Source organism: Marmota monax, unplaced genomic scaffold (genome assembly GCF_021218885.2).
Source record: "Marmota monax isolate L192 unplaced genomic scaffold, Marmota_monax_Labrador192_F-V1.1 WCK01_AAM20220418_F8-fsc00011, whole genome shotgun sequence".
Taxonomy (NCBI): domain Eukaryota; kingdom Metazoa; phylum Chordata; class Mammalia; order Rodentia; family Sciuridae; genus Marmota; species Marmota monax.
Window position 1 is genome coordinate 17,464,794 of NW_026693082.1, and position 14,344 is coordinate 17,479,137.

The 14,344-nt window shown below is 39.7% G+C and overlaps 1 protein-coding gene and 1 non-coding gene across 6 annotated transcripts in view; one reads left to right on the forward strand and one right to left on the reverse strand.

Annotated features, from left to right (window-relative positions):
- The window catches only part of Ebpl (EBP like), an 84,023-nt gene that overhangs the window by 58,155 nt on the left and 11,524 nt on the right, over positions 1-14,344 (forward strand). Inside the window, exons 4-5 of one of the 5 annotated variants that reach the window (XR_006853849.2) lie at positions 5,590-5,899; positions 7,978-8,283. Coding sequence is in view for 2 of the 5 variants with exons in the window: in XM_046454202.2 (XP_046310158.1) it covers positions 1,019-1,172 (154 nt within the window). In the remaining 3 variants the exon portion in view is untranslated. Of the gene's footprint in view, positions 1-1,018; positions 2,635-5,589; positions 5,900-7,977; positions 8,284-14,344 lie in introns of those variants that run through there. The other 4 variants (XR_006853851.2, XR_009227764.1, XM_058582557.1 and 1 more) reach the window with 4 other exon arrangements.
- LOC124099291 (small nucleolar RNA U13) lies at positions 3,791-3,892 on the reverse strand. The gene has a single exon (XR_006853921.1). It is a non-coding gene; the product is annotated as a small nucleolar RNA U13 (small nucleolar RNA).

A 14,344-nucleotide genomic window follows, 5' to 3' on the forward strand; every position in this document is an offset into this window, starting at 1 on the left:
GGTAATGCTAGTCTTTTTTTTTTCTCACATCTTCATACATGTATTTTGTATAAGGATGAGGGTCTTATTATACAAAATACATGTATAACCTTTTCTGAAAGCACTGCTGTAGTCACAGGAGGGCTAGAACTTCAGCAAGACAGCGTTAATCCCCAGGGCCCAATTACCTCCCTCTAGGCTCCACTTTTTAAGGCTCCACCACCTCCCAACATCACCACCAGGTTGGGGAACAAATCTCCAGTACATGAACATTTTGGGGGAAAACCCACAACCAACCTGAAACATATGTAAATTGTGGAAATTTTGCACTTTATTTGTTTGGAGCTTTACTGTGGACTGTTCAGAATATCATATCATCAATAGCACCACTTTGAACAGAAGCATGACATTTAAGTTTCTGTAAGATGCAGCAAAACCCTGTATTGGGTGCATCATGCTCACATGGGTTCTGCCTTTAGATGCAAGAATGTGATGGCTTTATCAGTGCAATTGAGTCTGAGCATTTACATATAGAATTATGTGTCATCTTATTGAGTTACTTTCCTCTTATTTGTTCCTTATGTTACATCATTATCCTGATTTTTTTTAAAGATTATGCAAGTACTAGGTAGATTCTATCATTTACAATTTGCATTTCTAGATTTAAGAAACAGACATTGTAGAGTTGGGGGTGTTGCTCAGTGGGAGCACTTGCCTAGCATGTGTGAGGTTCTGAGTCCAACCCTTCCAGAGGGTGAGGGAAGGATGAGGAGGAGGGAGAAGAAATAGGGGAAGAAAAAAGGAAATGGACATTGTAAAATATTTGTTTCAAAAAAAAAAGTGACTTGCTGTGTTTTAGGGCCCAACAGTAGAGGAAGACATAATTGGGGGGAAAGAAATTAATAAGGGACCCAAAGTTGTGGGAGGACAGAGACCCCAAACCAGAAGCCATCCTGGTGACAGCCAGAGGTCCATCTTCTTGCCCTCTGAGTCAGTGAGTTCTGTTTCTTCAAGGCGACATGTGGTCTCGTTCATGCAGGGAGGCTGCTCCTACCTGCGTCCTGTGGGCCATCGGGGAACACGACACTGTCTTGGCGGCCTGTGCCATGGTGGGTGGCATGGAAGCAGACCATGGAGCATTCATGAAAACCATGCAAGTCAACTACCAGCAAGAACTCCACGTTCACAATTGAGTCAGAATGTGGATGTGTGAAGACCTAAGTTGACAGTCACGGGATGTAGTAGACAGTTGATTGTAAATATATGTGACTTATGTTTACAGTATGCTGTAAAGAACCCTGTGGAGAAAACCTGTGAAGAGGCGAACAAAGGACAGACACACACACACAGTGTAGAAGCAGGCAAACAGAGGTGGTAGACAAAGGTGGCCGCTCTTCTCTGCTGCTGTGTTTATTAACCCCCCAAAAGTTATATATTACCCATCACCATGACTACGTTCTAGTATTCCTTTAACCCTGAGTGCTAGCTAACTGAGATAAGGTCCAAGTTAATACAAACACAGAGTCCCCTTTCCTTCAAGGACATGACCATGGAAATCAGATAGTGCACCTGCGTAGTTATCCTAATAGCTTCAAGGGGAAGCTGCTGGGCATTCCAAGCCTGGGAAACAGGCTCACTCATGAAGAGCATTGGTAGAGCGGCCAGGCATCCCAAGCTTTTGCACAGGAGTTTCCCAGTAGCCAGTGTCCCATGTTTGCACAGAAAGTTCCTAGCAGTCAGGCATTCTGTGGCTTTGCACAGAGACTTCCTAATTACCAAGCATTCATGTCACAATCACGAAGTTAGACCCTAATTCTAAACACAGAAGCCCTACAGTATGCAAACATATATTTATCTTATTTTTTAGCATGCTTTTCAAACACGTGTTTGTGGTAGCTGTGTGCCTTTTCTAAGGTAATTGGTTTCATGGGCTGATATGTGGCCCTCCAGAGAATTCCTTTGAAGGACAGAAATCTGTCTGCTCATGCTTTTCTAGTACTCTGGCCATACACAGTATTCATAGAGAGTAGTCGATAGGAAACATTCTACCAGAAATATCTGCCCAGCAAAAGCAAGGGCAAGGATTCCTGAGTTCCCTCCCTCCCAGGTTTCATACGCTCTTTGCTTCCTCACGTTGTCTGCAGAGCTGGTAGTCTTTGCAGTACATCTTCATGGCTGCCTGGGTCATGAGTCCTGGGTGTGGGGCTTCTGCCTCAGATGCCTTCTCTGGGTGCAGCTTTTTAGGTGGTGGGACCATCGGTCCCTTTGCTTCCCCCAGCACCTCCAGCTCTGCACTTGGCTGCTGGGCTGTTTTGAAAACCACTAATAATCTTAGTAAAGAGAGAAAACAGCCAGGGTGCCCTCAGCAATTGGCAGTCCCTCAATTCCTGTGTTCCAATGCCCTTGATGCCAATTATAGCCAGCCTAACCGCAGCCATGCTCCAGGTGGTGATAAGAAGAGTGTGCATACACTCTGGTATTCTGATTGGATGTATTTTTCATTTATGTCAAAAATGACATCGCCTTACTCCTACATAGTCTTTAATAAAAGTTATTGTGTTGGCTTCATCATTCCACTACTTTAAGGGGAAATGTTTTGGTTTCCCCCTTGTCAAGTCCGCAAAAAACTGCTGAATTAAAGATTTTGTGAATCAACTTTTGGATCACTTGGTTCATTTCTGTTGGCTGTGTTGGCGGAGTTGGGATTTCTAGGACCCAAGAAATGAACGTTTTACGGCTTGCTTCGATCTTTCAGTATGTTAAGTTGCTCTATCAATTATGCTTCAATGTTACATGATTTCAATTTTCCTTTCCCTTGTGGGCTGGGCCTTTTGGCTCCCAGGCCTAAAGCGCCCATGGCTGAGCTCCTCAACATGTAGAGAAGGTAGGAGCTGGGTGTACTGTCCCCAGGCCACTGTTGTAGGGGAAATGTGCCAGGTGCCGCAGAGAGATTGACAGAGTGGAGAGAACATTCCCACTGTTGAGGATTTTATATCATAGTTATCATGCTTGTGATGTTAGTAGCGGCCATTTACTGAGTTCCTTTATGTTAGACATTTTATTATTTCATTTCCTCCTCACAACCACCCTGCCAGGTGTTATTGTCATCATTTTATAAAAGAAAAGAGCTGAGACTCAGAGTGGCAGAGTGAGGATGCTTTGGGCTAGAAGTTATAGAACACCCAGCTGCAAGGGTGCAAAGAAGGTTTTCTCATTCTCCCAGGACAGTGAGTCTGGAGGGAGGTGGATCTGGGTTGGTCTGCAGAGTGTCACAGAGGAGCCCATCTCTTTCCATTCTCTGCTTTGGCACCATCAGTTTACAGGTGATGTTTCCTTCCCTGGTGTAGCAACACCAAACATCTTATCCTCGCACAGCTGAATTGAAGAGCAGGAAGAAGGGAAAGGTGTGTTCTTGTTGTGTGTTTGTGTGTGTGTGCATCTATTTAATCAAAAAGGAAATATCACCCAAAGCTGCCAATTTCCCCTTTTATCTCATTGACCAAGAGAAATGAAATTCCTTGGCATGGTCAGGCTGGGTTCAATTTCTCTGAGAATGTTGCCCTCACCTCTCAGTATCTGGATAAAATAGTGCTAGTCTTAGTAAGAAGAAAGCAGGGATGGTGTTGGGTGGGCAACAATGTCTGCTGCAATCCCGTTCACTGTGTTCCATGATAGAAGATTCTCTGTACAGGCAATGCTGTATTCCAAGAGCTTTGTCTTTGAACTTGGGTTAACAGCATATGTGTGTCTGTCTGTTTCTTTGTGTATGCACACATGCAGGTATATCTCATATGCTCAATTTTTTTTTTCACATCAGATGGGTAATGTGCCGAAGTCATAACAAGGTTTAGAGGGAGGCATGACTCACACAATAGTGTGAACACTCAGTCATCACATTCATGAACCAAAGGATCGATGCTCAAAATATTGTTACTCTTATTGCATGGTCATTGAGTGAAAAAAAAATTATACTGGGAATTGAACCCAGGGGTGCTTAACCACTGGGCCACATCCCCAGCCCTTCTTATTATTATTTTTTTACTTTGAGATAGGATCTCACCAAGTTGCATAGGGCCTTGGTAAGTTGCTGAGGCTGGCTTTGAACTTGGAATTCTCCTGCCTCAGTCTCCTGAGCCCCTGGGATTATAGATGTGTGCCACGGTGCTCAGCTATCAAGTCCAAAATTTTAAAACCAGAGGGAATGCTACAGTAATTCCTACCTGCTATCTTACAAATAAAACAGTGTGGTTTTATCAGTAAATCTTCATCGTAAATTAGGAAAAACACAGATTGAAGAATTAAGATGTGAATTTTAGCCCCAGATCTGCTTTTTTTCTATCTGTATTATCCCATATCTCAGTTCTTTTTTATGTAGCTATCACAGAATACCATAGACTAGCCAGGCGTAGTGTTTGGTGCATTCCTGTAATCCCAGCAACTCAGGAGGATCACAAGTTTCAGGTCAGCCTCAGCAACTTAGTAAGACCTTATCTCAAAATGATAAATAAAAAGGACTGGAGATGTAGCTCAAGTGGTAAAGTGCCCCTGAGTTCAATACCTAGTACCAAAAACAAAACAAAAGAATACCATAAACTAGGTAATTCATAAAGAAAAAAAAATTATTTGGTATACTTTCCTGGAGCCTGGGAAGTTCAAGAGCATGACGTCAGCATCTAGGGAGGGCCTTTGTGCTGAATCAGTCAATGGCAGAAGGCAGAAGGGCAAGAAAGTAGCAGAGAGCAAAGACGCCCAAACTTATACTCATACTAACCCATTCTCCTGATAACCAACATTGTTCCACTCATGACAGCTCTGCCCTTGTGTCCTAATCACTCCCAGAGGTTCCACCTGTCAACACAGTTGCACTGGGGATTAAGTAGCCAACATGTGCACTATGGGAGACAAAATCGGAACCTAGTAGTACCTGGGATAATTTATTATTTAATCTATTTTGTTTTGTTTTGGGGTACTGAAGACTGAACATCCTTGCCTATGCTAGGTAAGCACTCTAGCACTGAGCTACATCCCCAGACCTGCCCTCAGCTTTATTGTTATTCTTACACAGGGTCTCATTAAGTTTCTCAGATTGACCTTGAACTTGCCACCACACCAGCCTATAATGCAATTTTTTATTGCACAGCTATGAGAAATACTCTACATGCTCTGTCACATTATTTCTTTTATAATTGCTCAAAATGCATCTCCATGTTGCAGAATCAACATTTTTTTCCCCATTTTTGCCATACTGGGAGTTGAACCTAGAGCTTCTTGCATGCCAGGCAAGCACTATACCACTGAGCTACATCCTAGCCCTTGATGTTCTTGTGTATGAAGACTAGAATACCATGTAACAGCATTCAACATAGATTAAAACATAAGCAGAATATAGATCCTTCTTAAACATCCTAGTTTGCATTAAAATTGTACTTTGAGCTGTCACATTAAGTGCCTTGTGTTTTCTACTTACAGCACAACTCATCTTTCAGAACTTTCCTGCTATTTGTATTTCCTATTTTATTGGTGATGATATTTTTATATAACCAAGTGAAGAACATGGCAAAACTGGGGAAAGTTTTTTTGCCTATCTTTTTATTCTCTCTCCCCATCTAGGCAGAAATATCTTGGCACTGGATCTTTTTCTCATCAATAATGAAGGAAAAAAGGAATTGGCAATGGATGGATGATCTACTTCCAGCGTAAAAAAGATCTGGAGAATGTTAACTTTGCACTGAAGCAGCTTTTCCAGTATTTGCAGGAAGTTTCCTTGCACTAAGGGAGGAAAGAAAGAGTAGCAAGAGACTTTCTCCTAAAACTATGCAGGCAGGACCATGTGGAGGCCAAGACAAACCTGTGTGACGGGCTTCAGGCTGGCTTCAAAACAGGAGCTGACACAGTGAGCTTTTGGTATTTTTCTTCCAAGGTTGGTTTCGATATGTAAAGTAGGCCCTCAGCAGCAGCTGCTATTCAATCAGCCGCATTTCCTGAGTTGGATAGTGTATTTTTAGTTGGCAGGAAAAAGAAAAACAAAACACCAAACCTCCAATTTGATTAGGAAGGATGTTGTAAGGTCATTGAGTAGTTTTAAAAAAAATCAAATCAGCACTTAGAGTTTGTTAGATTTCCCACAAAAATTTACCATTAACATGTGCAACAATGTGCAGCATTTAATTCAAGTCTCTTCCTTTGTTTGAAAACCCCGGGTAAGTGTTTTAGCCAGCTTTTGTCACTGTGACCGAAACACATGACAAGAACATGACAAGAGAAGGAAAAGTTTGTTTTGGCTCATGGTTTCAGAGGATTCAATCTGTTGTCAGCTGGCGCCATTCCTTTATACCTGAGGTGAGGCAGAACATTATGGTGGAGTGGCATATTCAATTCATGGCAGCCAGGAAGCAAAACGAAGAAGGGGCCAGGGACAGATATAATCCAAGGTCACACCCAGTGACCTACTTCCTCCAGTCAACCATGTCCCACCTGCCTAGAGTTACCAGCCAGCAGTCTGTTCAAATTATTAATCCACTGATGATGTTAGAGCCCTCATGATCCCATCATTTCCTGAAAATCCCATCTCTGAGCCTTACTGCATTGGAGATCATGCTTTCAATGTGAGCTAAGGGACATTCTAGATCCAAACCATAACTTTAAGTAAGGATGAAACATGTTGCTGTATTAGAGTCAAACAACATAAATGTCTGCAGGGCAAAAATTCCTAAATTCACCCACTACATAACCTTTTCCATCCTCATAGGTAATGAGGATCAACAGTTTGATGTACTTTTAACAAAGTGCTGATAATTTGGCTGGGTATGAAATTCTAGAATGAAAGTCATCCCCCCCTAAGAACTTTGAAGATATTGGTCCATTGTTTTCTGGCTTCTACTATTGTTGTTGAGAATGCCAGACTAGACTGAGTCTTAAAAAAATATATATATATATATATATATATATATATATATATATAATTATTTTTAGATGTTGATGAACCTTTATTTATTAATTTATTTATATGTGGTGCTGAGAATCCAACCTAGTATCTCACACATGCTAGGTAAGTGCTCTGCCACTGAGCCACAACCCCTGCCATTTTTTTTTAATATTAATTTTTTAGTTGCACACAATACCTTTATTTTGTTTATGTATTTTTATGTGGTGCTGAGGATCGAACCCAGGACCTTGCCCATGCTAGGCGAGCTCTCTACCGCTGAACCACAACCCCAGCCCCAACCCCTGCCATTTAAAAAAAAATTTATTAGTTTTTGATGGTTCTTTATTTAATTAATTAATTAGTTTGTTTGTTTGTTTATTTATATAAGGTGTTGAGAATTGAACTCAGTGTCTCCCATATGCTAGGCATGCCCTCTACCACTGAGTCACAATCCCAGTCCCTGGATTGACTCTTAATCAATGACTATGTCATTTTTCTCTCTGGAAGATTATAAAATCTTTTCTTCCAGAAATTCTGAAATTTTATACTCCTATTTCTTGGTTGGTATGAAGTCTGTTTTCATCCATTGTGTAGGACACTTAATTGGCCCTTCACTCTGTTACTTACTACTATGAGCAAATTATCTTGAATTCTCCTCTCCATTTTTTATGTTCTCTTTTTTCCTGAAACTTCTATTATTTGTTGTTGTACTATGATTTATTCTCTAATTTTTAAAAATATATTTTTTTCCTTATATGGTAAATTTTTTACCATTGCCTTTCAATCTTTCCATTAAGATGTTCATTTCTGTTATTGTATTTCTAATTTCCAAGGACTCCTTGTTTTCTAAATTTAAAAAAAATAACATACTTGTGCTGAGATGCAGCTCGGTGATATTGAACTTACCTAGCATGCACAAAGCCTGGGTTTAATCCCCAGTACTGTAAAAATAAAGTCATCCTTATTTCATTGTGTCTCTCTGAGGATATATAGAACAATGTAGAAAATAGGACATAGGAATCAGGAAAAAAGATAAGATGGAGAGTTCATGTTCTTTTGTTTGTGTTTTGCAGCATTGGGGATTGGACTCAGAGCCTTGAACATGTCAGGCAAGAATTCTACCACTAAGCCACATCCCAGCCCTTCAAGTTCTTATTCTTCAAGTAAATGAAATCTGTCACCTTCAAGATAGCATGCAATCTATTTCTTAGCATGGATGCTGCCAGCCATTTCTAGGTGGGTCTTATTTTCCACATTGGAACAGAACACCGCCTTGTCAAATAGGGGTAAGATCAAGGAGCACAGAACATTCACCAACATAGATCATGTGCTGGACTATAAAAAACAAATCTTAATAATAATAAAAGTAATTTTTTGGAGGTGCTGAGATGGAACCTAGTGCCTTATTTTTATTTTATTTACTTATTTATATGTGGTGCTGAGAATCGAACCCAGTGCCTCGCACATGCTAGACAAGCACTCTACCACCGAGCCACAACCCCAGCCCAAAAGATCATTTTTATTATACACTAAGTTCACATATTTATTTGAATACATGTGGGTTTGGATGTTTCTGCATTCTTCGTTTTATTTCATGATTCTAAATGTAGATTTTTCCAATATCATATTAGTTTAATGAATATCTTTAATGTTATTGTATCTGGTAGAAAAAAAAAACTCCTATTCTCTAAATTTTACCCTTCTCCCATTCTTATGCAGTCATATCTCTCTCTCTCTCTCTCTCTCTCTCTCTCTCTCTCTCTCTCCACTGAGCTACAACCCCAGCCCTCCTTTTCTCATTTTTATTTCTCTACTGAGATTCCCTACCTCTTCTCTTGGCAATACCACACTTTCATCAAGTTCTTTTTTTTTTTTTTTGATACTGGGGATTGAACTAAGGGGCACTTAAATCACTCAGCCATATCCCCAGCCCTTTTTTGTATTTTATTTTGAGACAGGGTTTTGCTGAGTTGCTAGGATCTTGCTAAATTGCTGAGGCTGACTTTGAACTTTCGATCCTCCTGCCTCAGCCTCCTGAGCTGCTGGGATTACAGATTTGCACTATCTTGCCCGGCCAGTTCTGTCTTCTGAAGGCTGACTTCTCTCTAATTTCTGCCTGTTTTTTCATTAGGCTTCCTGAGGTCTCTTGTGTGTCTCTGTAGTTTAGCAGTCACAGGGATTTGAGCACTTTATACTCAACTTTTGAATCTCAGACCTCCTGTGGCTTTCAAAGATTTTTTCTCACTTAAATATCCATCTCTTGTGCTGCTCAAATTACATTCTCTGACACCTTGAGCCAGTAGGGCTGTTTTTCTGCCACTAGAGCTGGAAGGTGTTGAGGAGTTCCTTTTCGCTTAAGGAATAAGAACTCTCAGTTCTCACCTGATGCAGTAGCATTCATTCAAGAATAAACTCTTGGGCTGGGGGTATAGCTCAGTTGGTCGACCAACTTGCATGCACAAGGCCCTGGGTTCCATCCCCAGCAACACAAAAACAAGCAAAAAATACCAAATACCACACTGTCTTTAGTGGTAATGCTTCTAGTATTTTATTATTAAATGTAATATTTTCTGTAGGTTTTTTAGTTTGATGACCCTTCAGATTAGATTATGAATAAATAGAAACAGCAGCTGTCATTTATTTGTTTTGGGTTTTATTTTTATATTTTGTCCTGCTAGGGATGAAACCAGGGCTTTGTGCATGCTAGGCAAGCACTCTACCCACTGAGCCACATCCTCAGCTCTGTATTTTGTTTTTCTTACAGACAAATTAATATGATTCATGGAAAATAGTTATATTTTTTATTGCCAGATTCTTGAAATTTGGTTACACATGAGATTTGCTGCATGAGTGCATGTAGATCGTAAATTCTGATGTTCCTTCAGTGAGGATGCTTCATCCATTTTTGAACAGTCCTTCATACTACCTATGTGTGTGGTTGGGAATTCTGCCTTCTCAGAGCTCATGGAGTAACTTTCGAGTGGATTGGGATAGGTCCTACTAATTGCTGGGTTTTTGTCCTTGTTTGTGAAGCACTGACGTGGTTCTCTCGTGAATGTATTTGGGTCGCGTTTCAAATATTGGTCAATCCTGCAGCAGATTTGGAAATATTGCAAGAATTTCACAGTCGGAAGAAACAGCGTATCTTGACATTTAATAAAAGTATTTAAGCCTATAGAAATACCATAGCTGAGTATAAATTTCATCAGGCAAAATTGAATCTAAAGTGATTAGTAAAAATTCTGGTGACAACAAAACAAACCGGGTTGAAACATTCAATGGATGCTAGATCTGGGCCCACACCACATGGTGGCAGGCTCACTCTGCATAGCAACGTCCTCTTTTTCAGGGCAAAAAAAAAAAAAAAAATCAAGAAAAAAAATCTTAATGCTTGCATTATTCACCAAATCTTAACACTTGCATATATTAAACCATATAGTTTAGGAAATTAACTTTTAGAAGGATGACACAGGGCTGGGGTGTAGCTTAGTGGTAGAGCACTTGCTTAGCATGCAGAGGCCCTGGGTTTGATTCCCAGCACTGGAAAGAAGGAAGGAAGGAAGGAAGGAAGGAAGGAAGGAAGGAAGGAAGGAAGGAAGGAAGTTCACAAAAGGATGACCTAAGTTATTAGATTGTCAAGATTATATTTTCACTAAAACAATGTCACTTTTCCTTGTATGGTACTTGAACAGCAATAATTTGACCTTCACTCAGACAATCTACTTCTCAATCTTAATTTCTTCATCTCTAAAAGATGGGTTGATTGAATTACAGTCCTCAAATTGTCATACCTCTCTCATAACTAAGGAAAACCTAAATATTCTTCTTTAGTAAAGAATATCAGTCAGACTGCAGTTAGCTTTGTTAGGAATATGATTTCCAGAGTTAGGGTACCTAGTTTGAATCTGAATTCTGCCATGTATTAGTGAGATATTAGGTAGGGAATTCAGTCCATGAAAATTTTACTTTCCTCATCTGTAACATGGTATAACATATAGTATATATTTTATGGGTTGTTAGGGTTACATGGAAAAACATGTATGTATGGCAAAGATTGGCTAACAAGTTATCAAACTTTCTTTTTCTTCCTTAGCAAATAGCTAAACCACATGTCCCATCTTCACTAGCAGTTAGTTGTGGCCCTGTGACAGAAGCCCTTGGAAAAGGAGAGGAAGACCTGCTTGCCACCTCTATCTAGGCTTAGTTCACAATCTCCCATTGTGATTCTTTTTTTTTTTAACCCTTTGCAAGACCCTGGGAACCATTTTGTTAAAGATGGTGGAACCACAAAAGGGAAGGGCACTTGGTCCCCGAATCGTGGCTTGGAGGAGTGCTTCATGCCTATGAGGAGCTCTGTTAAGATCATTACTCAATATTACAAACCAAAAGCCTAAAACACAAGCAACAGAATGGTGATTCTGTCTTGCAGTACACATGATTTGGCCTTTTTCTTTTTTCCGGTACTAGGAATTGAACCCAGGGGTGCTTTACCCCTGAACTACATCCCCAGACCTTTTTATTTTTTCTTTTGAGACCGAATCTCCCTAAGTTACTAGGTCCTTGCTAAGTTGCTGAGGCTGGCTTTGAATTTTCCATCCTCCTGCCTCCATCTCCCGAGCTGCTGGGATCACAGACTTGTGCCCCAGCACTCAGCTGATATGGCCTTTTACTCATTTATTTATTTCTTAAAATTTTCTAAAGCTAGAGAAAGTACAGGAAATAAAATTGTAGATGCAGTGAAAAATCTGAATTATTCATAGATATAACTTGTAGAAAGTTAATATTTTGTATTTATAGCTGCTGCATTTAAAAATCAATGGGAGATAAAAGAAGGAAAATCAAATAAAAATTCAAGGTAGTGTCATCTTGAAAATTGTATTTAAAATTACTCCTTCGTGGTTTACTTCAGTCCTTTTTATGATTCATTCAATGGTTCTTCTCAGTATTTTCCACAATGCTTATTCAGCTGTCTTGTTTCCTGACTCCAGAACCTTTTGCTGTTTCAGCACTTTTGCTCATGCCAATCCCCAGTTTTCTCTGACTAATGAAACTTTACCTCTGAAAGCCTAGACTAAATTTCATGTAGTCTGCGAAAGCCTTCCAAGATTTTCCCACCGCCACTGAACCAGAACACATATACCAATCCCAGATTCCTATCCTTCTCTCTCCTGGGCTAGCTGTTATTTTTCAGATATGTTTATAAAGCTTGATTTTACCTACTCAGATTGTAAACTCCCTGGTGACAGGGCCTGCGCCTTTTTTTTTTTTTTAGTTTGTGTTACTTACTGAAGATAATAGAATTATTTGCAAATAGTTATTGGTGACTGACTCATTTATTTAAAAGCCCCAAGTCAATGAGATTTTCCCTAACATCTTCATATGTATCTTTCTTTCATGAAGTTTTACAAGAATAACAAGAAACAGCTCTCATAAAGTTTTCCCCATCAATGAATAAGATTTTACAATTAAGGAACAATAGTGACTGAGTCAGAAATTTTAAAAGAACAAATAGTGACTGTTTTTCCATATTGAAATGAGGACTATTTTATATGTACTACCAATTAAACTAGTTTAGCTTTCAAAACCTCTCCTCAACTATTTATTCTTTATTTTGTTTATCTTTATTTTGTTTTCACCTTTGAATGCTAATTTAACTGATTGTTAGATTAACAAATATTTTCCCCTATCATTTTTTTTAAACATTTTATTTTTTAGTTTTCGGTGGACACAACCTCTTTATTTTATTTTTATGTGGTGCTGAGGATCAAACCCAGCGCCCTGCACATGCCAGGTGAGTGTGCTACCGCTTGAGCCACATCCCCAGCCCAATATAAACATTTTTTTTTTAATATTTATTTTTCAGTTTTTGGCAGACACAACATCTTTGTTTGTATGTGGTGCTGAGGATCGAACCCGGGCCGCACGCATGCCAGGCGAGCGTGCTACCGCTTGAGCCACACCCCCAGCCCCTTCCCCTATCATTTTGAAAGTGTTATTCTGTTATCTTCTGGCATCAATGGTTTGCAATAAGAAGCCAGCTTTCAGTCCACATTGTTTCTTTGTAGGTAGTGTGACTTTCAGATCATCCCTAATATTTGTAAGACTCAAAACAAAATTTCAAATGATGTCCATATACCATCTATCCAAAAATGTACAAGTTAAAGATCAAGCTAACACCTTGTTAAATAAAATATGTCCTATCCTCCTATCTTAACAAATAAAGCTTTATAATGACCTGAATAACCTAACTTCAAATTTAGACTTCTTGACATCCAATGGGTTCCATATTAGAATTTGGAAGGGGAGTGAGTGACTATTGTCCTGGCACCTGCCTCTCAACTCATCCCTGTTCTTTCTCAGTTCTGGTTTTATCTTGTATTGAAAGGGGCTTCACACACATGCTTCTAAACCCTCCATTTCCAATTCTGTCCACATTCTCCATGGAGTCAACTCCCTGGGCACTTCATGGTTCAACATTATGTAATCTGTCCTTGGGGGATATGGACCTAGGGAAGAGGCCTATGCAGGTCTTGGAAGTTGATTGGAACTGTTTCTGCAGGGAATTCCAGGGTCTTGGGCATCCAGGACAGGGTTTGGAGGGAAAGAACAGATTTTGGTTGGGCATCTTTTATTGCTGCTGCAATAATTTCCTTACTGGTCTCCTCTTGTCCACTCTATTGTCCACAGTGTACCCAGAGAGAATTTATTTTATTTTTTAAAATTTTTAAAATTTTTTTGGTTATATACAATACCTTTATTTTGTTTATTTATTTTTATGTGGTGTTGAGGATCGAACCCAGGGCCTCGTGCATGCTAGGCGAACGCTCTACGGCTGAGCCACAACCCCAGCCCCTGGAGAGAATTTTTAAAAATATTCAATCCCAGTATTTTATGGTCTTGCTTCAAAACCCTTTAAAGGCTTCCCATTGCATTTGAAATAAGGTCCACCAAGTTCTGAGTGGTACTTGAATATTCTAGATTCTTGGGGAACTGCTTATCTGAAATGTTTCTCTTTCTGAAACATACTCACCTTCCTGCTCTTCACCTTACTTCTAAGTGTCTTTTTCTTCTTGCCTTAAATGTCACCTCCTCACCAAGTACACTTCCTGTTATTTGCTATCATTGAATCTTGTTCATTTCCTTTAGAGTACAAATCACACATTTATTGTTCTTGCTTATTGTCTTCTCCAAACTATAATCAACAGTAGAGAGACTGTCACAGTTATGATGTCTTTTGGAAGCTATGAGATATAATCAAATTAGTACCTCTGAGCTGACTATTAGATGACCTTTGAAACAATGAGAGGAGATCAGCACAGTTTATTGGGGAGTCCTTTAATCAACACCTGTTGAACAAAAATAAGTGGGATTGGGTGTCAATCAGTCAGTGGGATTCTCGCTGCCCAGAACCGGGCCAGGCTTTGAGTAAGGCAGTTAGTT